The sequence below is a fragment of the Etheostoma cragini genome, chromosome 23 (genome assembly GCF_013103735.1).
Source record: "Etheostoma cragini isolate CJK2018 chromosome 23, CSU_Ecrag_1.0, whole genome shotgun sequence".
Taxonomy (NCBI): Eukaryota; Metazoa; Chordata; class Actinopteri; order Perciformes; family Percidae; genus Etheostoma; species Etheostoma cragini.
Window position 1 is genome coordinate 14,131,092 of NC_048429.1, and position 24,921 is coordinate 14,156,012.

A 24,921-nucleotide genomic window follows, 5' to 3' on the forward strand; every position below is an offset into this window, starting at 1 on the left:
TGTATATATACTGTATATATGTATATATATATACATATATGTATATATATATATATATATGTATATATATATATATGTATATATATATATATATATGTATATTCACTGTATATAGCAGTGTTGAAAAGAGAGGAATACGGTGGGGAAACAATAAAAGTTAGCATTAAATGACTCTCCTTTTTTTTTATTGCTCCTCCTTTTCCCAGAGGCCTGCGGTCCCCTGCAGGACCCCGGTCTATCCCACCAGAGCTGTCCGCCGTTAGGTGCGCAGCAGTCGGATAACGTCTTAGCCTGTTCTGCTCAGTGCAGCCCCGAATCCCCTGATGATTGCACTGTACACAAACAAATAAAATTAAGTATACGCATCATAAAGGGCCTCTAATGTAATATAGAGAGTTGACAATTCAAAAGAGGTAGCAATTTAATCAATTTACCCCTGGAGATACCTTCACAGCTGGCGAAGTTGAGCTAACAAATTAGCAGGCAATCATTCGTCTACCAAGTTAAAATATATATAATTACGCTGTGCACATACAAATAAAGATCAGTTTATGTATCATAAAGGGCCTTTGATAAAATATAGACAGTTCAAAATTCCAAAGTGGAAATGGAAATGAGTGATTTTCAACGCTGTAGAATGGCTGTTTGGAACTATACCCCGGAAGTAGGTGGCAAAAAGCATACAAAGGAGTCCAATGGGAGTGTCGTCACTCTGTCTTTCTCTATCACTATGGTTTACCCTCCATTATGTCCCTGTACATATCTGTGTAATGGGTCAGCAGCCACACACAGTCACTTCCGAAGACCATGTCTGTGTCCCATTTGCAGCAGAACGGCCTTTAGAAGTTGTGTGCTTCCATTTCTGGCAAGCTTATCCTATTTGAAGCGTGATGGATAGCAAGCATCCTCGCATCATCATGAGCTGTACCAGCTCACATTAAAGGGTTGTGGAAAAAAACTGTTAGACACATTTCTATATGTGTCATTCCCTTTTGAGATCTAGGTGGTTATATTTAGTTTGGGGTTTTGTCCACCGTGTAATGAAGTCCACGCGGCGGCTGGCCAGGAGATGATAAGCCTTTTTCAGGGAGGTAATGTGCAGGCTCAGGGGCTTCCTCATCTCAGCCGATTCGGGTCCCGCCAAGCCCCAGAGAATACTGATCACTGCTGTGGATGCAAATGAGGGGAACTTTCTTCAAGGTCGAAAAAAATTCATGCAGAGCAAATTAAGTCAGATGACTCCTCGCCCGTTGTGACTTTTTAAATTGCACTGGGCCCGGCAGAAATATCATACATCTTATGGCTGGTAATGAGAGTATTATTTCAAAAGAAAATACATATGTCATTACTGTTCTCTCTCCCTATTCAATTTACACCTCCTGTGTTTAAAATTCAGTAAAGGGATAGAAGACAGTGTCAATAATAAGATTCAAATTTCTAAAGAGTGATCTGAGCATCCACATTATTCATAGGATGTAATGTACCAAGATTATACCTGAAGTGGAAAAAATGTAAACAATAGAACACAACGTAACAACAGCCCAACTATATCAAATTTAGAGTCTACCTCTTCTCTCTCAGATTTAGTGAACAGTGTCCAAGTCAAAAATTTACAAACATAGCATTCCGGGAATAAAAAAACCTTTCTCAATCCAGAAAGGTGTTGGCTTTTCTGAAGTTATAGTTATGATTCACCTCATTAGAAGACAACACATACAGTGGTAACTGAGAATACAGATGCTGGGGCATTAGAGTAGAGGAAACACTGTATTAAATGACTGTGTCAAAGATATCCCTTGCAGTGATATACCCACAGAGAATTATCCCATAACTCTGCAGTTACTATTGGAGTTAATATTGGAATTTATCAGGTGGACACAAACACGACTTAGAATGAATGTCAATGATTGGTAACAGTTTGCAAACGTTCGCCATCATCATTAACTTCACAAGGTGACATTGTCATTGTGCCCCCAAGTGCCCAAAAACTTGATTCAGAAATGTGATGATCAAATGGGTTGTAAACAGCCCCTCACCAGATTATCACCACTCATAGCATTGGGATTAACAATTGCGTGTGTACACAAGTATGTCAGTACAGTCTTTGCAAACTGAACCAGGAAGTGGCAATACAAGCCCTAATGGATGTTTACTATAGGCAGTTTTTGTAATGACCTTTTGTTTTCACTTCTAATTAAGCCATTTAGATAATATGGTTTAACTGGGGATTGATCAGAACCTAACTAATCTCATTTAAGACTTTTTCTGTCAGCTCTCTGTGACAAAGATCTCTGGAGCAGCTTTGCAGTTGCCTGAATGTAAACATTACATGGTCAACTTGTGAGTGAAATGTATCGTGATGCAGATTGCTTCTTTACACAACATGCAGTTCAAGACACAGGCTAATTTAAATTAAATATAACTCATTCATGAAAAATGGCACTCATATATGAAAGTATTTTCTCATGCTTCCCACTGTCAGCTACTTCTCTTAAATAAATTATGTTGTCCGTTTCCAAAAATGGAAACGGCTTAGTCACTGCTAATAATAGAAGCTGGGCTCCTGCTAGCGTGGAGCACTAACCAGATTAAATCGTTATGCACTCGCTTTCAGTGATCCTTACTACTGTCAACAACTGACACATGAGGGTTGATTTAATGTTTTCCATTTGTTCCAGGTCCCATCAGCAGTATACTGGTCAACACCTATGGCTGCAGGCCCGTCGTCATGATGGGGGGCTGCCTCTGTTCCACTGGCATGATCATGGCTTCCTTCTGTAACAGCGTAGTGCAGCTTTACATCTGCATAGGAGTTATCGGTGGTAAGTCCATCTAAGTCCACTTAAGTCCAATTTGATGAGCCTCTACTTCTAGTAGCAGATTAAAAAAACATAACTGTTTTAGCAGGAAGAACATTTGCTTTGTTTATTCAATCTATTTTGGTTCTTGCCTTTATTTTATTAAGCTGAGTTATAATATTATAAATGTTATTTACAACTTACACATTAGGGGTTGACAAAAAGCAGGCTAACTCCACAAAATGTATTTAGTTTCCATGTGAAAGATGAAATGTTCCATTATTGAGCTTCATCAAATTGTTTAGGACTATTTTAAATATGTACTGTGGAATCAGCACAACTATCAATCAATAGCCCATTTAAATCCAAATGAAATTGCAAGAGTCCATCTAATAATCAATAGCACCCACATTTAGAGAGAAAACTCATAACTGTGTCTTGTTCTGCATCAAGGCTCTTAAATATGGCAGCTCTCAGTGATTTTGCCTTAGAGGAAGTCAATTAAGTCAATAGTAATATAAAAATGTTGCTTAAATGAGCTTGTATGGCTTTTTATTTGAAAGGAGGAATCGGTAAAAAAAAGCCTCTAGTTGACACCTACTACATTATTGGGAAATCTATTGATACAATACTCTCAGATATACTCTTGTTTATTGTTGTAACTGCTCTTAGCATTACAAGTTCAAATTCTTATCCTGACAACTTTGTTTAAGTGAGATTGACGCTGTAGATTGTAGAGGACAGTCTACAGCTTGACTCTGTGAGGCTGTCCTAGGGCATAGTGGTGCTTTGAGCTAAATGCTAACACTAGCATTGCAGCATGCTCACAATGACAGTGCTAACATGCAGTCACTTTAATCACGTTAACTGGGCGTTTTCCGTCCTCTACTAAACTTTAACCCTAGTGAACATGCAGTCACTTTAATCACGTTAACTGAACGTTTTCCGTCATTTACTAAACTTTTGTAAAATAGGTGTAATAAAATAACAATGTAAAATAGGTAATTTTCAATTGGTTCTTTAGCATAGGTATATTAACAGTTGCAGTATGATTGTTACAAGTATAATGTACCTCTGTCATCTTTCTTCATAGGACTTGGACTAGCCTTCAACCTGCAGCCAGCACTGACTATGATAGGCAAATACTTCTTAAAGAAGCGTCCCATTGCTAACGGGCTGGCGATGGCAGGCAGTCCAGTGTTCCTTAGCACCCTGGCTCCTCTCAACCAGTACCTCTTCAACCAATTCGGCTGGAGAGGCAGCTTCCTCATCCTGGGTGGCCTGCTACTGAACTGCTGTGTGGCTGGTTCCCTCATGAGGCCTCTGGGACCGCCACCTGGCAAGCTCAAGAAGGACGAAGAGTTAGCCGCCATTGCCACCACAACAAAAGAGAAGCGCACTTGCTGGCAAACATTCAACAAGTACCTAGACCTATCGCTATTTAAGCATCGTGGCTTCCTCATTTACCTGTCGGGCAATGTCCTCATGTTTGTGGGCTTCTTTGCACCTATTGTCTTCCTTACGGCCTACGCTAAAGACATGGGTGTGGATGAGTACTCTGCTGCCTTCCTGCTTTCAATTCTGGCTTTTGTTGACATGTTCGCCAGGCCTTCAATGGGGCTATTGGCCAACTCGCGCTGGGTCCGGCCCAAGATCCAGTACTTCTTCAGCTTTGCTGTGCTTTACAATGGAGTGTGCCACATCCTCTGCCCACTAGTGGAAAGCTACACTGGTCTGGTGGCGTATGCGGTTTTCTTTGGCTTTGCCTTTGGCATGGTCAGCTCAGTGCTGTTTGAAACGCTGATGGACCTGGTTGGGCCTCAAAGGTTCTCCAGTGCTGTGGGACTCACCACCATTGTGGAGTGCATTCCAGTCCTCATTGGTCCACCTCTAGCAGGTATGGTACTGTTTTTACTGCCTGTACTTTAAAGTGTTCTTAGCTCTTCTGGTTTTTAGAGTCAGTTCACAACATTATTAGGCCCGGTCATACCAGAAAGGGGCAGTGGTTTCAGAAGCTTGGTAGTGTCTATTCGCGGTAGCTACTTGGCAACCTAATCAAACTAGTGAGCTTGGTGCTAACATGGTAGCCCCCCTGGAATTTGCTAGTGCTCATCCGTCACAAAAGCTCTCTGAGCTAACTTGGTCGCTAATAGGACACCATGTTCACTCAGCTAAGTACCACTAACTTTTGTCTCATAATTGCCCCAAAGCATGCCAGGGAAAAGTTTATACTCAGAAAGAGGGGATTAAATATAAGTGCACTACTGCAACGTGTACAGTATATGGATTTAATTTGCTGCAAGTGAATTGTGATTCTAGCAGTTCCATTGAAACAACATTTTTAAATGTGCATATGACCAGGCCATGACTAAATTGGGTAGAATTAATAATAGTTGACATTTAGACATGTTTTCAGTAAATTACAGGAAACTCTACTTGGCAATAAGATTTTATTTTAACTGAGCAGATACCTAAACATTTAAAAACCTTGTGCTGTCTTGCAGGGAAATTGGTCGATGTCACAAAAAACTACAAGTCCATGTATTTTTGCTGTGGAGGTGTCGTGATTTTGGCCAGTATTTGGCTCTTCATTGGAAACTTCATTAACTACAGACTCTTGGAGCGTGAGCGCAAACGTGCAGAGCTGTACAAACGGACTGAAACGGAAGATCCGGACCAAGCTCTGGATCAGAAGGAGGCTGATGGGGAAGCCCAGGCATTGGAGGACCTGGTTGACAAAAGCGAGAAAGGTGACAAACCTATTCAGCGGGAAACCAACATCTAGAGCCTTCTGCTCTGCCAACACCCTGACTTCCACAACTACCTAACAACACCTTCCACTACGATTAAACTGAGCTTCAAGCCAAGAGGTGCCTCTCGGTGTTCCACCAGGCTCTATTCGGGGTCCTCTGCTCTCAAAGTAACTGCCAAAGCAACTGTTGTTTTGTAGGAGGCTGTGAGGAGTAATATCTGTTTGTCGAAGAGCATAAGAGAAATATTAACCACAGAGAAAAGTGAAAGATAACCGTTTGCATGTGAGGGAGCTCAAATTCAGAAAATTAAATGGAAAACAGTGTAGTACTAATCGTATTTTCTTTTTTTGACACGTTCACCTCATATCGGATTAACTGTAAATACAAGACTACAACTGGGGGAAAGTACATTCACTGCAAACACCTAGTTGCAATCACAATGCAAGATTATAGTTTCTGTAGGAACTCCAAAATTGTGTTAACTGAGAGCTAACATTAGCAGCAAATCCACACATGCTGGCAGATAATTAAACATGTAGTTAAATTCAGAGTCAGACAATCAACTCAGCTTAAGACGTTTGTTACTGCTGCTACAGTTTATTAATGGTGGATTTAAGTTATGTCCATTCGTCCCAACATATAATAACAAATATTCCAACCTGAAGCAGCAAGCATCATTCCGTTCCTCCTCCTGTGTCTTCCGATATGACGTGAATGCAGCATTAGCGTGTCACTGCTGTTCAACAGCACCAGCAAACTGAATTCATGTTCAAAATACTAATACTTTTTACACCACACTGAAGTCTTGTTACACAAGGAAATGCAAGGAAGTAAACAAGGAAGAAGTAACCAGATTTCTCGGTGGTTAGACAAACCATCTGTGAGTGAAAGGTGTCTGTTCTTGGTGAAGTGTTGAACACTGATCCCTAACTGTGCGTTCACACCGCAAGCAACTTGGTTGGTGCTTCGTTTTACAAATTGTTGACAGTTAGAAGCTCTTAATGTAGATACAGTCAAATAATTAGTTTGCAAAACTAACTAAGCAAAACAATTTTGGATATTCTCATTTGCTATAGTAAATACACCCATTCTTCAAGCATCAACCTTTAAGATGCCTCTTTTTGTAGTTTTTTTACATCAAAGTTGTGGAGAACTGTTTTGAACTGCTTTGAAAGGCTGGATTCAAATGTTTCTATTTTAGGCTGATGTCCCTAAAGTCATAACAAAATGGGAGCCTCGGTGGTGGCAGGCCTTAAGCCTAAAAAGTGATTTTCCTTGGTTGGTCAGCTCTGTAGGAAGGAAACACTCTGACTTGTTGATTGTGTTGCTCGCAGTGTGAATGCAGCGTTAGCAATCCCAGTGCACCTGAGAAGGTAGATCCATCTGGTGATATTTGTCAAGCTAGAAGTCAAAATTCTAATTGCACTGCTTTTTAAAATGGCAATCGGGTGCCATAACATTCTCACTTCCATTAATAAAGAACAGATGTGTTCACAGCTGGTGACGCTGGTGCCCATGTATTATGCTGCCCACCTGAGCACTGTAACATCGTGTAGTAAAACCTGCACAGATGTCCCACTTTTAATACTTTCGATCTAGTCGTAAAATGCTTCCTGTAAGTCGTCTAGTGTTCCATATTGCACTCATACACAGTGGACTGCACTGAAAGAGAAATGCAAACATATTTATTAAACAGCTGCAATTAATTGAGTTTAATTATGGTTGAATGTAATTTCCTCTGTGGGCCTTAACAAGGTATTAATGACCAAAAACCATAGGCATAATAGTGGTTTTTCCACACAGAGCCCATGAGCAATATAATTTCTCATATTTTAACTTTTAATGCAGATACATGTAAACAGGGAAATGTATTTCTTGTGGTCAGCTCAGCAGTCCCTTCTATGATACATTGCCTTAAATGTAATGTAAAGAATGCAGAGGACTTGTACAGTGAATACTCGGTAGTATTATACTGAGCTACCAGCTATTTACTGTTAACTTTCTTTTAATTTTTGTGTTAAATGTGACCCACTTTTTGTGGCTGTGTTTAACTTTTAAACTCACAAGAAATCAGTGTAGTCTGCTCCATTTGTCTCCTAACATGTGTGTATAATTGTCTTTATGTGATGTTATTCTGTGACTAATTCACTAACATCCACACCAGTATGTTAAAAGATTTGAAGGAACTCTACTGATGCTACTAATTACAGAATGCTACTCAAGTATAGTATTGTCACTCGTATTGTGTGCACACAAAATGTACTGGATAAGCATATCATGTTACAATTTAAGTGTTACGAATGTCAAAGTTGTTCAGTATTCTATCCACGCCATGTGTTTTTGTAAATGTCATCCTGCTGTTGCTGTTGATCAGTTTTCATCCACATCTACAGCTTTGGTCTCAAACGCTGAGCAAATGGTGTCCTATCTCAGATGTCCTAACAACAAAGCCATTTTAATAACACATTTTTAGAATCAATCAAGAACAAAAACAAACTGTTATTGTCCCTTGTGTATTAAGAATCATGAAAATGGATGTCCAGCTGTGTAGCAGTGGCTCTCAACAATGTACCGTTGAAATCTTCTCTTCTTTGTGGTGAAATGGGAGGATTCAGCTGCTGTCTTGTTTGGCTGGATGCAATCTGAGGGTATCAGGGGAACACTTTTGAGAGAATATCTGGTATTCCATTTATTGCAAATAAGATGATTTTCAAGGATTGCACCCTTTTGTCCTGGACTAGGGTCTCACTTTTACTCCATTTTGAGACAAGCTAGTCTTGTTTTTCACTGCAGTTCCAGTAACATGTGGACCAACCCAGTTTGTCGTTGCGTGTTGCGTTCAACTCTCCTAAGAGTTTGTCCTAGTTTGTTTAGTTTAGCTACTCTGAGTTATTCCCCCATAATGCACTTATTTCACTAGCATTTCATGTAAATATTAGTCATAGTGCCATGTCTGTACTTCCATTCAATGAACTCTGACGTCACTATGGGTACTGATGCTCATTGTACTAGAGGATTCTCAATTAGGACATTAGACTGCTGTACTATCACTTTCTACCAAATAGCACTGCCCCCTGCTGGTGTTAAAACCACTTCCTATTCAACAGGACAACTCTTACTTTCATGAATTTATTTTTGTATGTTTCATAGTAGGATTCAGTTTAATAGGTAATGGGAGTGCATCAGTACTTTTGTGTGTGTGTGCGTGTGTGTGTGTGGGGGGGGTATTGGCAGTATGAATATACTTTCTTGGTATTAACACATTAACATAAACAAATAGAACAAAACACAGCCTTATAATGGTTTGATGAAACTAAGGGGAATGCCATTGAATTTCAACAGTGTTTGATTTTTCCATTAGTCTTAGTTTTTTACTATAATCATTAAAATCAGACTCAAATAAGGGTTTTATTCTTCTTGTAGATGGAGCAGATACAATGACAGGAGTCCAGGAAGCATGCAGCAAAAAATGCAGCATCTGAATGGAAAAAAATGAAAAATATGAACTGTGACACAAAATTGTTTTCAGATGCTTCTATAATTTCTGGCTTCCTGTGAAGTACTAGTAGTAGATAGTTGGATCCTTTGATACTATATTAACTCTGTGAGAAGAGCTCACAAGTAATGTCTCATTTTAAGATGACATAAGCAAACAATGTTGGGAACTGCTGGTTTCAAGGTACCTAACAATGTTGGTCACAATATACAGTATATAGTGGAGATATACAGTAAATACACATACCTGATATTTTATGGTATTCTCCTAAAGGTTATTTGTTTAAATTTAAGCAATGCATTTCTGTGTTTTTGTTCATATTATTTAATCTTAGAACAAAAGGAAATAAGTTATAATGATTTCAACCAAATGGAGATAATTGATTTGAATTTGAAATGCACCAATAGCCTTATAAATTCTAATGCATCGCATCTTTGTGTTTCTTTTTTTTGTATGGTATATTTAGTAACAGGTTCATTTGGAGGTTTGCTTATAACTTAAATTAGCAAAGAGGGTAAATTGAAATGAATATCAAATATTTTTAGCCCTCTAGGATTTTTTCTGTACCTGCAAATAAGTGTTTAATAAAGGAAATGTTTAAGCGTTCACTTTAGTAAATGAAATAAAGTAAAACCTTCTTTTTTTGCCTTTTATTTCCCTCCTAATGTGTGATAGCAATATGCCGAATGTAAAGGCTTTAACATTTCTTAGAGACTGGACGAGACGTCACTTAGTGTCCGGTTGGATTTTACGCCGCTGTTAGTGTTCATGTGGCTCCAATCATTGAGGCAGAAATGTTATCATCACAAGGAACTAACTCACTGGAGTTAGTGTAGCTAAATTCATTTTAATTATGCTTTTTGAATCAGCATTATGTGTTCTGGACCTGAATTTACTCTGATAAAAATTAACATTTACACTCAAAATTCCATTTGGATAACAGATTTGTTTAAAGAAGCTAATCTCTGCCCCCTTAGCCAATGGGATCATTCCTGCCTCAATGTAGTGTTTTATAATTTAACAAAATTCCAATCTGAGGAACTCAATCTTGCATCTTCTTGAAACTTCCATGTATATATATGTCTTTATTTTTGGGGGGGGATTTACAGTATGTGGTTACAATTTGTTGGTGTTGATGTATACAGTCAGGTGGTTTGCTGCTGGGAGGCTGAAGGACTGTTGATAACATATCTGTGCCTTATTGTGCTATTCTGGCCATTAGAAACAGCTTTTCGTCAATACAGGAAAAAATGGAATTGTGTTGCCTAAACTATGAGATTCAGGGTCAATTCTGTCCTTTCTTCCTACTGGTTGCATGTTTACTGTCTTTCCTTTAATTTCACATTATGTAGTACTCACCCACAATTCACTCTATGTGTCTGAGTCTTTACACCATATTAACACAATATGTGAACAAATAACCAGGTATAGTCTCATATAATCCTGTACAACAAACAAAACTCAGTCCTTGTCTAAATCCACAATGTTCCACTTCCGGGATTGCGCCGGTGCCACTGGAAATTTCCTCTTTCTTTGTGTTGCCATTCTAAACTCCGGTGGATTTCTGAGGACTATGGTTAACTGCTCCTCAGATCTCTGCAGGGTAAATCCAGACAGCTAGCTAGACTATCTGTCCAATCTGAGTTTTCTTTGAATGCACACTATCCACCAAAACAAATTCCATTCCCGAGGCTATTTCGCAGCAGCACCATGGCTTTGTCCGTCAGTTGCTTAGCAACGCCCAAGGCAATTGTGATTTGTTTAAAGGCATGCCAATAAACTTTTTTCTCCCATCCCCGAAATCCGTGTGGACTAGCCAGACCCTTCTGAGCAGCTCTGTGGAGGAAGGTCTGGCAACGCGAGAGTATAGCAAAAGGCAAAACAAACCTAAAGCCTGCTGTGTTCACAACGCATAGGTGAACAAAACCACAACACAGACTTAAAACCAAACCATACTCAGGCCTCCTCGGTAGCCTGAGTACGGTTAGTTCCAGAGTGGTCCGAGTGTCTTTAGACTGTTCACATACAGTACGCACAAACACACGCTGACTAACAGGGTGGCGTTCTTGTGATGACATTCCGAAAAATTATTCATTATTTTCTTTGCAATGTTTTCTTTGTTTATAGGATGCATGATATTTTGGTGTATGAACCCATTTGGGGGCAGTTGTGTTCACATGTTTGGACCTCAGTTGTGTAGTTTGTCTCAGCAGTGAACTCAGTCCGTGACATCCTTCCAGTAGCAGACACACTGCTGTGTGCTTTCTCATCGAGGCAACACTACATGGCCAGTAACGCGTTCCTGAGATTGTTTCAGTATTTCCACTACCTCTGCAGACGTCATGTTAGAGTGAGGAAAAAGTACCAAACGGGTATAAGAAAACTGATTTATGTTATAATAATATATATTATATAAAAGAATGTTATCACTTATCACTGTAGCTAAATCAATAAAGTATATATCCAAATAAGTCTGTGCCAAATGACTGTTTATGACTTTATGGTTTCACTGATGTTTTATCAAACGAGCTGTCAAAGAGGGGAAAGCTGTTACCATTCAAACAGCCTAATATTAGTGACATTACAAAATACGTTGAAAATGAAATACCCAAAGAAAAGCAAATTAACTATGATATTACTGCTATTTTCTTTGATCACGGAGTAACAGCTACATTAACCACACAAGTCAAATAAAATTCTTCATGTTAGAAAAGAAGGAAAACAAGAACTTTACTGGTATTACCCCCTCTTAATTTTAGTAGTTCTGTCAGTAGGGAGTTGGGCTGGGAACCGGAGGGTCGCTGGTTCAAGTCCCCATACGGACTTAAGTATGGTGGTGGACTGGTAGCTGGTGAGGTGTCGGTTCACCTCCTGGGCACTACCAAGGTGCTCTTGAGCAAAGCACCAAACTGCTCCATGAGCAGCCCCCCTCACTCTGAGCAGCCCCCCCACTCTGACATCTCTCCATCAGTGCATGTATAGGTAATGAGCATGTGTGTGTAATTCAGGCCCGTGCGTAATAACAACTGAGTGAAAACTTTGGGGGATTAATAAAGTATACATTATTATTTACTATTAGGGTGCATGTTTATCTCATTCAGCTTGAAAAACCAATCAACAGTTTTGGAAAAAAACAAGATAAAAATAATCTGAACAGACACCAAAACCACTAAACAAGTCAACAAGCAAAATCTCTGATCAGATTGAAGTCATTTCAGATTGTTTTTCTTTAGTTTCATTTTTTTTTTTAGCTCATTCCACAGACCACCACTAGTTATTCAGACTAAAAGTTATGTTGTCCTTCAGTTATTTATAACATTGTTTATAACATATCCTTCTTGAGTCTTCATCCAAGCTCCACTGTATGTGGTAATAGCTAATAAATAGGCCTACCATACCCCATTAAGGCAAAGGAAAAACAGGATTTTTGACTTTTTTTCCAAATATATAAGGAAAAATCTGCATATTACATTGACCTAACCGCATCAGAAATACATTTCCCAGTTAAAACGTCATCATTTACGTCACTTCCTGTGGGGATCAGAGAAGGGAAACTGGGGCTAGATTTTGCTAACAGCGATTCCCAGTTGGTGACGTGTTGTTGACAGCTGAGGTACAGGAACACGGCCGACGATTGTTCAAATGTGTTAAATATAGAAAATTCACACATGCATGTGATATATTTTGCCTAGGTCCACAATGTGTTCAATTTAGGTTGTAGCCGTCATTTGGTTTCAACAGAGAAACTTAAATAAGTTCTAAAAGTTGTGTGCCAGTAACAAGTAAACCAATTCATGTCAAGGCCTATGTTTTGAAGTTTTGTACAACTGGAGTGATGAAACTAATGTGTAATTGAAGAGCTTTGGGGTGTCCTTTGTTACTGAGGCCTTCATGTTTTCACACACATGCTGCTCTAGGCTACGCCCAACAGTTGGTGGCAGTATTGCAACAAGTTGTTGTGCCAAACGCCAATAGAACAGAAGAAGAAGAACACACACCACGACCATGTGAACGCTGGCAGTTGGTAAAACAGTGTAATCACTGGGGGGTTCCTGAGATTCTCAGGTGGCATGAACAAGTATCCAGACTTTTGGCTATGAGACTTGACATTGAGCCCAGGTGCCTTCCATTCCGTCCTCTTGCTTGATTGGAGTCCACCTGGGGTGAATCTAATTGATTGGAAATGATTTAGAAAGCTACACACCTGTCAGGGAGACTGATCAGAATTGAGGGACGGAGCCAAGGACAGGGAGGAAGAAAGACAGGAAGAAAAACTGGGTCAATGCAGATAATGTCTAATAAGGGGAGAACTTCCACTGTCTGGAAACTTCCGGGCTGGTACAATGGGGCTTAATAGGGAGTGAGATAGGGAGTGACATGAAGATGGCAGTTCAGACGCTTTCCATCCAAACTGATGGAGTTTGAGAGGATCTGCCAGAGAGAATGGAACAAATTTTCCAAAAATCCAGGTGTGCAAAGCTTGTAAAGACTTACAAAAGGAAGCTCACAGCTGTAATTGCTGCCAATTAAGGTTCTGAATACCAGTGCTGAATACTTGTTCTAAGATTTTAATTTGCAAAAAAAATCCATATGTTTACACTTTATTATGTGTTACTGAGACTGATGGGTGAAAATGGCACTTAACCAATCTGCAAAGTGTAAAAAGAAGGGTCTTCGTGGCTCACGGCTACATTTTTAGTTGAGTTTCAACGCTTCTTATCATAACTTTTTATGTTAGTTGGAAGTGACTGTCTCATTGAGATAAAGAACTTTCTGATATCTAATGTGTTTTAAGTATATTTCCAAGTTCTAACTTATAAAGCCCCTTTGGGTCGGGAAAGGATTGCCAATAATCTTTCATAATTAATCATTAAGGTTATCGGGAAATGAACCCTATTATTTTGCATTTAAGGTTTTTAAGACGTGAGGTCCTGCTTGCTTTTACATCATATATTTTAATATTGGCTTTTTGCTGGTGTAAATAAACAGAAAGCTATTTAAAGACTTTAATTTTCTCTCTAGTAACCTGTGACGGGCAATTTTAAGGACTGATGAACACATTAGTTTTTTCTTCCTCCCACAGTTAGACTACCCTTCTACAGGTTTGAATGATTCTAATAGTATATCGTATCTAAAGGTACTTAATGCCACATAAATGTAGCGAAATTCATTCTCTGCATTTAACCAATCCCTCAAGGAAGCATTGGGCAGCCATATCCAGATTACCAGATCTGAGCCAGTGCGTTGACCAAGGGCACTAACTGGAGAACAGAGTACATTCACAAACTGGAGCACCCAGAGGGGGGGGCACAAGCAAACATGGGGAGAATATACAAACTCAGCACGGACAGGATTTGAACCCAGAATCTTCTTGCTGTGACTAACCATTGGGCCACCATGCAGCACAGCAGTACACAAGTCTCTCTTGAGCTGATGCTCCCCTGAGACTCCGCTGTGAAACCAGCTTTTAACGGTCCCTCGCCAACCTTTGCGTCCTCAGGTTCCTGCCTTGCAGCAGTGGCTGCCGTCCTGCCGCTGGGCCGTCGGCACAGCCTGCTGAACATCATCAATGTGCTGATCCGGAAACTGGGCCACCTCATCCACAGCTACCTCCCCAAGGTGTTGCAGATCCTGCTGTGTGTCACCGCCTCTGTGTCCACCCTCCTGAACAACAACAGGTAATCAGGGAGGGGAGGGGGAGATCAATAATGCATAGTCAGGATATTTTCCGTTGTAATACTGTATCGATACACGAAACATAAATCTTTAATTATATACTGTGTGTTGGTCACTTTGCTTGAAAACCCCATTTTTGCAGCATTAAATTTAGATAAACAGGTGTTTCCTGTATAGCCATTATTCAAAGTTGGTAAAAACGTAATAAATTGCAATACATCGAAATATCCCAATCAGAATATCATCGTATTGTGATAATCTTGTATCATCATGGGGCCTCTGTGATTCTCACCCCTAATAAGGATAGTGATTAATAAGATTATTTCGTTGTTTCTTAAACAGAATTCTAATACAGCAATGCACTATGTGGACTGAGTTTGATCAGTCGAGACACAGTTGGTTAATTTCACCACCGCAAACGTTCTAGTTGTAGTAGCTGACCTGCATACCAAATTTCAACTATTACAAATATGTACAAGATGCTGCTGACAGAGAGACAAACCAATAACCATTAGGTGAAAACAGAACCTCCAAGGTGGGGTAATAATCCTTTAGCACGTCAGCACTATGAATAATATCAGCGCATATTTAAATTACCAGTCAGCACATGAGATCACCGGGATGGGACAAGCAGCTCTCATTACGCTCCAAGTGGAACTCCTCCTGCTCTCCTTCTGCCCCCCCCCCCAGTCTCATTAGTATGCCCTGCTTTGGCGAGGCTGCACGTGCCGATGATGGCTGGAGACCCTCAGGCAGAGTTTGAGGCTAGATTTTAATGGGGTGGTAGGGGTCAACAGGAGAGCAGAGAACAATAAGTTTCTCCAGTTTCCTGTGGTAGCTGTTTTTGAAGGGCCGGGCAACCTGGGGGGTGGGGTGGGGGAGAGGTAGGAACGACCTGCCGGGGTTTCAGTGCAGAAGAAGTTGACTTCCAAAACATCGTCCAACTCTATTCCCTGTAATACTTCAGCGGGGTCGGCTGCCTTCGAGTCCTGTCTGATGGCAAATAGCTTTCTCATCAGAATACAGGCCAAGCACACTTCATTACCCATGTTGTTATAACAGTTTAAACAGTGAAGGGAAGTAGTCGCCCCACTGGAGATGTTACCATTCCTTTTGATGTGGCGTTGAGTTGCTGATTGCCTTCCATCTATCTGCTTCTGATGGCCCGTATTCCTCTGGTTTCTTTTTCTTGCTTTTCTTATTTCACAGGGGCTGCAAAAAACATGACCCAGGACTAAATGTGACGGAGATCTAGCTGCTGAAGATTTTCCCCTGCTGCACGGACTGTAAAAGTGTGTCAAGGTAGGAGCACCAGCCACATGTTTTATGTACACATACACTGTACATGTATCACTGTGCAGAGGCTCACCCATTTAGTACACTTTTAATTACTGTCAATGCAATTTGTGGATATGTTTTGCAAGAACAACACATGGGGCTGTGAACCAAATCCAATACTTTGTAGACTGAATTGCCTCTAAAGTATGCTTCTAAGATCTAATAATGCTGCTAAACGGCTGTCTATTGTTACACGTTGTAGAGGAAGGAAGTAAAAACTCTTACGTCACGCACAGAAATGGGGCTGACATAGTAAGAGCAGCAAATTAACTAAAGATTTGTGCCATAATGTGTAATATGGTTTTATCGAATTGGTATAGAAAAAAGTATTTTTTCGGAACCCGCATCAAAGTCACAGTATTGATACTAAAGATCTTTGAACAATACCCAGCCCCAACTACACATGGAAATGAGCATTTTTGCTAATTCTATGTAAGCTTTGCTTGTTAGATCAAATAAATGGAGCGGAGCATTACTTCAGGCAAAGCACTGAGTTGAAGCTTTTTCTAGCTGATTGGCAGCGGCTGTTTCATTCATGCTTTACAGCTTTGATCCTATCAGCTGACTTGTTATATCTAATCATAATCATACAGCCGTTAACATAAGTCTGTTGCCGATAGCTGCTGAAGTGCCTCCACCACCTCAAACGTCTTCTTTCATTGTTGGTATTGTTGAGTTAGAATAGTTCTGATGTTAGAGTATATTTTTGTTTTTTTACTGCTTGAATTCTTTGAACACTTCCAAAGTGCAAAGATCTGGCAAGTTTAACCATTTGCTTTTAATGGTCAATCTGTGTCTCTGACTGAAAAGGAAATGCATTGCTATACAGCCCTTAAGAATGGTTTTGGTCATTTTTCAGATCATAAGACCCCCACATCTTGTGGCCTTAAAACCCACATTTTTACTAGAGCTTTTGATTGAACACTTGCCCTTTTCCTTATTGTTTTTGGGGATTTGCGTAAATATAAAGTGCATTATAAATTGATTTTTTTCATCATTGTTGCATCTTTCCAACTTTGGGATTGAGTGAGCTGTGTCTGACAGATTCTGTAAATTGTCAAAATCCAATCTAACAAACATGCTCAATTCACACAGGAAATTAGCCAAGAGTAAGGTGAGAACATCAGCAGTAACTAAACCTTTCAAGCTTTCCTTTTTTTTTTGTTCTGCACAGAGGTACTTCCTTTGCTCTTTGTGTGTGTACAAATAAGCAAAAAACTCTGACTGCCTTCAGAGACATGGGAAACATTATGCAAAGGTTGCACCTGATTTTTTTACGTCTTGCATGACACTTTCCGTCCAGTTTTGATGTGGTCGGACAACATTTTCACACGACAAACTAGTTCTTTTCAACATTTTCTGGCCTTTAATCCAGCAGGGTGCGACTCTACTGGTTGCAAAAAATGTTCTACCCTGATTTATTACCTCAATTAATTTGAATGAGTTCATGATTTCAATCACTAGTATCAAGTGATCGCATTTGTTTTAAAATAGATGATAAAGCAGGGGACGCTTTAGGGCGTGGCCACACGCTGACCTGTTAATCAGGACAGAGGCTTAGCATTGCTAACATGACACTGTGTACATTAAAATAACCGTAAACTTGTTTTTGGATGTTTTCCGTGTTTTTGTCTTAAACCTTGACGCTTTTACTGTGTTTTCCCTTCATCAAAGTGATTTGGAACATTTTGGTTACCTAAAAACGTTTTGTTTAGCGTTTGGTAGCACGTTGCCAAACAAGCTAGCTAGCTTTAGCGTTAGCTGGTAAATTAAAGGAAAGTCTGCCAATTGTATGTGTTCTGTGTACATGCGGATGAATGGCACCAGTAGCCAGAAGTCCAAGTTTACTTTGCCGCATGACTTGCTTCAGGTAGGTGAAATTAGGTGAAAAAAGAGTTTGCGCAGCGCCATTGCAGCTATAGCCGACACTGGCTTGGCTTTATCATCCTCCACAGCCCCACCCTCTCATCCAAAAAAACACCACGTCAGGTTTAAAAAAAATACAAGATGACAATGGCCAAATTGCCAAACTCAAGACTGCAGTCCACAATCTAGTAAGTGACGTCACGGATGCTACGTCCATTATCTTTACAGTCTATGGTGCTGAAGCTATGACAGAGAAAAATCTGACATGGAAGAATCAGTTTAAACCCCTGTTGTAAATGCTGCACATTTGCCTGTGTGAATGAAACCAATAAACGGCAGCCCCAAGGCGTTCTGAACCAAACCGGACCTCAAACCTTCATGCCCAAAAGCTACAAGCTGCTCTGGTGTCTCAACAAGACACACATTAACCTTTCCTGCGTTATTTTTCTGTGGAGATCTCCCACTTTGAAGTGCTTCCATTTAACCTTCATTTAACTTTTGTGTCATACACTCCCAGGCGCCCCACTTTGACAGCAGAAGCCTTTAGAAGTCGGAAAAGGCCCGGGGCTATAGATGGCATATCAGCATATCTGTCTGCTCCAGCACCAGGTTGTGCAGTGAATAACTGGCTGTTCGTTCTCTGCCGAGCGTTCTGCCACTTACTGACTGGATTTTGCTGTAGCTCAGTGTCAGGAAGACACTTTAAAAAGACATAATCCTGATCTTGAAGGGGAGATTGTCGGAGTTTTACTGGAAGTTATTCAGATACCAACCACCAGCCCAGCAAAATGTTGAAGTTCTGAAATACAAGCAAAAGCCGACGTTTCCTTTTTTTTAAATGTCTATTTTAGCATTAAAAAATATGAGTTAAACACTTTTTTTAAGAAAAAATGTATTAAACCGGCATTAATTGTTTTTTCATCCTTTGTACAGAGTACAGATAAACATGAATAACAAACACCACTTAAAACAAGAAAATACAATTAATGAGAGAAAATTTCAAACATACCCACATGTCTTCAGTAATATTAGAGTGCCAAATTTTCCAGGTAAAACAACCCACTAATAAATAGGTCTATAGTGTGCTACCAACACGAGAAGGGGTCATTCCTCATTATCCCAACTTAGATCTTCAGTGTATTTTTTCCAATTGTCAATATGTTTGTCCCACCTATCAGTACTTCTATAGAGACATCTGCTTATATAAGGCTACTTTACTGAGTTCAGCAAACCAGTCCTGAAAGGATGGAGTTCCGGGTGTCTTTCGTCCCCTATTGAAACTTTCCTAACCCCCATTATAAGGGTGAAAAACTGGTTGCACTACAGTGGGCAACTAGTAGATGATCAGACAGTCTTGGTTTAAAGTCAACATTTCCCATAAAGATTCCTCTGACGTCTATGGAGCCGCTTCTAGTCTTGGGTTGCCAGGCACTCCCACAGGGCACGAAATAAAGTTCCCTCTGAGTCCGGGGCCTTCAAGACAAGAAGCTGTTAAGTTTTCTTGACGGAGAATTTTGAATTTGACAGTGATTGTTTTTTTGTTCTTTTGACCACTTGAGGGAAGCAAAACAATTTGTAAACACACACAAAACAGTTGCCTATTTGCACATCCAACAGAACAAAATAAGCACTCATTTGAAGACGTGTTTTTGAAAGTAGGAAAATACAAGTCCAACATTCCCTCTCTTTAAGCCCTGTTTTGGTCTCCACCAACTACCAAGGGAAATATATTAAGTGTCCCTTATGGAAAAAAGTGAGATTTTCATGTTTTTTATAGAGCAGGTCTAAGTGCTAGATAAAAAATTTGAAAGTATCAAAACGATTAATCCACAGAGAAATGCCCGCAGTCCGTATTGTGAAACTGGGCCTTTTTCAACGAGCCGGCAGGACTTCTGTACGATATACACACACACACAAACTGTGTGGGTAGAAAGGTTTGTTACGGTCATTCCCCTGCTGCAACGAGAGATGCAATGAGCACAGATGTGGAAGACTTGGAATAGCTGACCAATCAGAGCAGACTGAGCTTTTTCTGGAGTAGGCTTAAAGAGATGGGCACTAAAACAGAGTGTTTCAGACAGAGTGAATACAGGTATCTTCAGACAGACAGTATGAGAATAATTTAAACACGTTTTGGTAGAAACGCAAAATACAAGTATGAATCTGAAAATGAGCATTACATGGGACCTTTATAAGCAGCTAAATGCTCCTTTGTTCACCAGCTAACTGCGTCACTCTGCTGTTTAGTGCTGGGCAGGTAGGGTACAGTGGGTTTATCAGACCTTCTTAGATGAATACAGCTACCTGCCACAGGGAAATGATGCTGATGAATCAAGGCCATTCAATCAAAACCATGAGCTAAAGATGCTAAAACTCTGTGAATCTAAGGGGAGCATCAGGATCACTTGATAATTATCTGAAGAAATGGTCAGTCTGTGATTGAACAGTCAAAACATATATTTAGATTATTTGTGGGGATGAAGAGACAAAGATGGCTGACACTTTATGGAGGAAACGTACACAATGCTTACTTGGTCGGCAGCAAAGCCCAAAATCTCCATTGGTATTTAAAGATTCAATATTTTCCAATCATCTTTTTATTTGACAAGACGTCACACACAACTTTTCTTTTCTTTTTTCTTTTTTGTACAGTTTTGTCTTCTTAGTACTTTGAAGTAGGTGTGGTTTAGTTGGAAATAAGTGATATGTACTTCAATGCGCGAATCAGGATTTAGCAACCGATGTCATCCAAATCTGAGTTTCTAAATGTCAAACTCTAACATTTGATTGTTTAATGTTTAGTCATAAATGTTTAATGTTATATAAAAAAGATACTGATACACTAAGATGTTTTCAGTGATTGACGGCTACACTTCTTGATTTCAAGCCAATAATGATGCAGGACCATTCCTTTTTTTAATTTGAGATGTTTGCTACTTACAATGTGTTTCTGTTGTTCTGCTGTTACTTTGCTACACGACTTCTACATTTACTTCAGCTACAGGCTACCGTACACTTGTCAGGTTGAGGAAAGTTTAGTGATACCACTTTTAATTGACAATTTTAGAAATGCCCTTTACAACTTCTATTCACACTGGCCCTTCAAAATTCTTGACAAGATAATTCCTGTTCGGTGGCTATGAAAGCATTTGGCCTTCCTTTTGCTTCACCGTGTTATTAAAAAATTCTTTCGCTGTGATTTTTCTTTCACCCACTCTTTTGTGGTTGCTGAACTTCTGTCATGTCTGTCTTGAGTAAAGCACCCAATGTTTTACTCTTTAATGACATTATCAAGTTAAGGTGTTTGTGTGTTAAATTTGGTATAGAAATGACATTCAAACTGGACATATGAGCTTAAACATGCAACCATATCTCTATCCTGTTTACAGTCTCACATACTGTGTGCATGTAGTGTGTGTGTGTGTGTGTGTGTGTTAATGAAGCAACAGTCCGTTGTGACTATTAATTCATTTAGAATGAGTCACTACAGGTGACAAACCCTGTCTTTGCATAATGTGACTCAAATTCATGAGGGAGGGGAAAAAAGCCATCAACCAAAGCAAGACCACAAAGAAACAACCTACTAAAGTCCCAATCATGGCTTATGAAGGCAGACCTGGGAAGAAGGCTGCAGGAGGCCGGATGTGGTTCTGTGGTGTGAATAAGCGAAGTAGATCATCCTGCTAGAACTTGGTCTCGTAGGAAAAAGGGTGCGATTAAGCCTTTAAAAGGACATGTGACAAGTACCAGGACCTTTTGCACGATTGCAGGGGGAAAGGATGGCTGGCATGAAGAGGACTTCTTGCCCAGTGTTGGAATTTAAAATGTTATATGTGCTTAAACATTGTGTGTAGTATGGAGAATGCTCCCAGCCAATGGAATGACAGGAAGTGAGAGGAAGTCAGGTGCTTGCAGGAGGGGGGGAGGCTATAGAAACGGCCTCCTTCTGGATATTGATCAGGAGAGAGGAGCCAAGCTGGCAGCCAGGAGGAGGAGATGGGCAGTGATTTGGCCACCACTGCTGACCCGCCAACGGCAGGGTGTTATGGTTCAGGGTCAAAACATCCAATGAATGTTGGACACCGTCTGACGACATCAACTCCTCCTGTCCAAGGTTACATTTACCCAAGGGGAAGGCAGAGGAAGCATCTTTCTAGATGTAATTACTCCCTGGAAAAAAAATCTGTTGGGATTTTGACACTGATTTTTAAGATTTTCCATCTAATCAGTTTTTATAGCTCCGGAATAAATAGACTATCTAAACAGGTCTTCAGTGGCCAGGTTGGATCAGTGGTAGAGCACATGTACTGAGAGGTTTATGCTTCAACGCAGAGGTCCAGGGTTTGAATCTGACCTGTGACAATTTCCTGCATGTCTTTCCCTTCTCACCTTACTGTCCTGTCAAAACTTAAAGGTGGAAAAGCCCCAAAAATCTTAAACAAGTCTTCAAACGGAAGGCCTTTGATTCGGGTTACATAAGCGTGACTGCTGTGAGTCCGGAAGGAAAATCGCTTTTTGGAGCATCTGGAGGTTGTGACGAGGTTTCTCGGGATTTAGCCAAGATGAAGTCAGACAGTGAAGATCTGCTTTGATCTGGCCTGCCTTCTCTCTTAAATTCTAATGACATTGCACTTAGAGAGGGCACTGGGAGCATCAAGCTCTCCCTCTGACTTTCGCCCTAGACGCTTTTTAATGATGAGCCCATATGGAAACAGTGCAGCGTCTCAGCTGCAAGGTAAAAGGGAAAACGTTTTAACAAGTCAAGTCATCCTGTGCAGAAGAAGCCGCAGCTCAATATCTGTGCAGGATTCTATACATTCAATGCATAACTTGAGCAGTTTTGCATGACTGTGTGCAACATTTGCAGGCACAAAGCTTCAGCTTGCACGTAGAGGGCACTGTTAGCTCGGTTTTCTCTGCAGTCCCACCATGTAATACCACTGGAAAGTTATTTATAGTGGCTGGCTTCAAAGGAGGAGAGAGCAAGTTTCATTGAGATTGATTGAAGACTGCTTGGTTTCTTTTGTCTTCAACTTTTCAGACCGCCTTCGCATTCCCTAATCTCTATCATTTAGGGACAGAAAATTTATACAATGCTACATTTGATAACTAGGTCTGCAATGTCTCTGTTGTAGCGACAGCACTGGTTTTCAAAGCCACAATCCGCCCCGAAGGAGGATTCTGGTGGGATTTTTGGACAGTTTGGTTTTGATGAAGGGACTCTAAAATGTGAATTTATCTGGCTTTATTGACTGTGAGTGGGAGGCCAAAGTTGTGGACTCTTGTTAGTGCTGAGGGTGAATTTTCTGGTGTATGGGCAGATTGTGTGCTGCTCAGCTGTCAGCTTGACTATGAAATATGCCTTGGGCGTAAAAGCTCAAAAACAAGCAAATCAAGGCTTTAGGATCAATCATTGTCAGCCTTGGTGTTGCCGGCTGTCTGCAGCAGGTCTTCCAATCATTGATTATATTATTTATCGATCCGGTTTATCAATTAAGGAAAGAGCCGGCTATCCATAGTTCCTGATGGAATTCACCATCAATAAATAATAGACCCCAGCACAAAACCACAATGAAGCAAAGCCATCGGCAAGTAGTCTGGCAGTGAAACGCTAAAATGTGTCTCCCAAAACAATGCCTTTCCTTGGCAGTGTGTCCTTGTTTTGTCCTCGGTGTGGGTTGTTGTTTTGCTTCGCAAGTAAATTACATTTTAATTACTAACAAGCAGACTGCACATGTTTCTTTTAAAGTCAGTGGTTTCCTGTGTTGTGAGAAATCAAGATTACAAATGAGTTTGATCTCAGGTAATCATGCAGAAACAGAGTTTCTTTTGTTGTTGATGAAAGATGAAATGCTCATGTTTTTCCTCAAAAGCGGTTTTGCACCCAAATGTATTCCTGTGAGCCAGTGGTGAAAAGTAACTAAGTGTATTTACTCAAGCACTGCATGCTTAAGTAGAATAAACTATACAGGAAATGACACAATTTCAATTAGCTCCACCACAACCAGCTGCAACATTAAAGTACAGCTTCTGCAATAATGCATCACTAATAATCCATTACAGTATAATTTAACACACTTGTAATTTAACTTGTGTCATCTTAATAAAAAAGGTGAATGTAGCAGCTTCCTGTTGACAGCAGCAAGAACAGTTGATTGCAGCTTTAATTTGAAAGCTTTATGCATAATGTTTTTAAATTAATGAACGTCTGTTACGTTCGAGCCATTGCCAAATGAGGCAATACAAAGCTGATCAAGACTGTCAGCTCCACACAACTCTCTCTGGATTTCTCAGACTGTGTTCAGAAGATTGTTTCGTCCAGTGACTTTCCCGCACAGAAACTCAAGTGAAGATAGTGACCTCTTCTGAAGAGACCATGTTTTTTTAATCCCCAGTGTCCTACGTGGCTACTAGCAACTGTGCGGGGGAGGGGTTGAATCACGGAAGGCTTGTATCATGTGGACGCACTGACAGTTTTGTGTTCATTACTTAGAATTCCTCATGGGGACAACAGGAACTATGCACTATGGCTTTAATTATTAACAATGATAATGTCATTAGGCAAAATGTCCAAAAGGAAAAAACGTTCTGAAAATAAGGGAAATGCAAATCACAGTTCAGACGGAGAATGTTAAAAAAACATATGCCCCCGCCTCTCACATGGGAGGGGGGAATCAACAATCAAACAAGAAATGAGACAGATTGTTGTCTTCCTGTCGATGTCATTAATCACGTCCTTTAATTCGGCTGTGCGGAGGATATGTGCTCGGCTGCCAAAGTGTGGCCAAAGTAGGGCAAACCAGTTTTTGGTATTTAATTACAATCAAAGTGCTGACATCCAAACTAATGTACTGCAAGTCCCAGCAGTTTTCCTCATCTCTGTCCCCAGCAGCCCTGCAAAAGCACCTTGCACTGTCTGGTTCTGTTATCATTTATTACTCAACTGTTTACGTAACCATAAAAATGTCACTGAGGGGGCGGGCTCTAGCTCACC

The 24,921-nt window shown here is 40.2% G+C and overlaps 1 protein-coding gene across 2 annotated transcripts in view; it reads left to right on the forward strand.

Moving 5' to 3' along the window:
* The window catches only part of zgc:165507 (uncharacterized protein LOC561188 homolog), a 29,030-nt gene extending 19,375 nt beyond the window's left edge, over nt 1-9,655 (forward strand). The window contains exons 3-5 of one of the 2 annotated variants that reach the window (XM_034863491.1): nt 2,679-2,822; nt 3,892-4,695; nt 5,303-9,655. In XM_034863491.1, coding sequence (XP_034719382.1) covers nt 2,679-2,822; nt 3,892-4,695; nt 5,303-5,583 — 1,229 coding nt within the window. In that variant the 3' untranslated portion in view covers nt 5,584-9,655. The remainder of the gene's footprint in view (nt 1-2,678; nt 2,823-3,891; nt 4,696-5,302) is intronic. The other variant, XM_034863490.1, reaches the window with a different exon arrangement.
* The last annotated feature ends 15,266 nt before the right edge of the window (nt 9,656-24,921 follow it).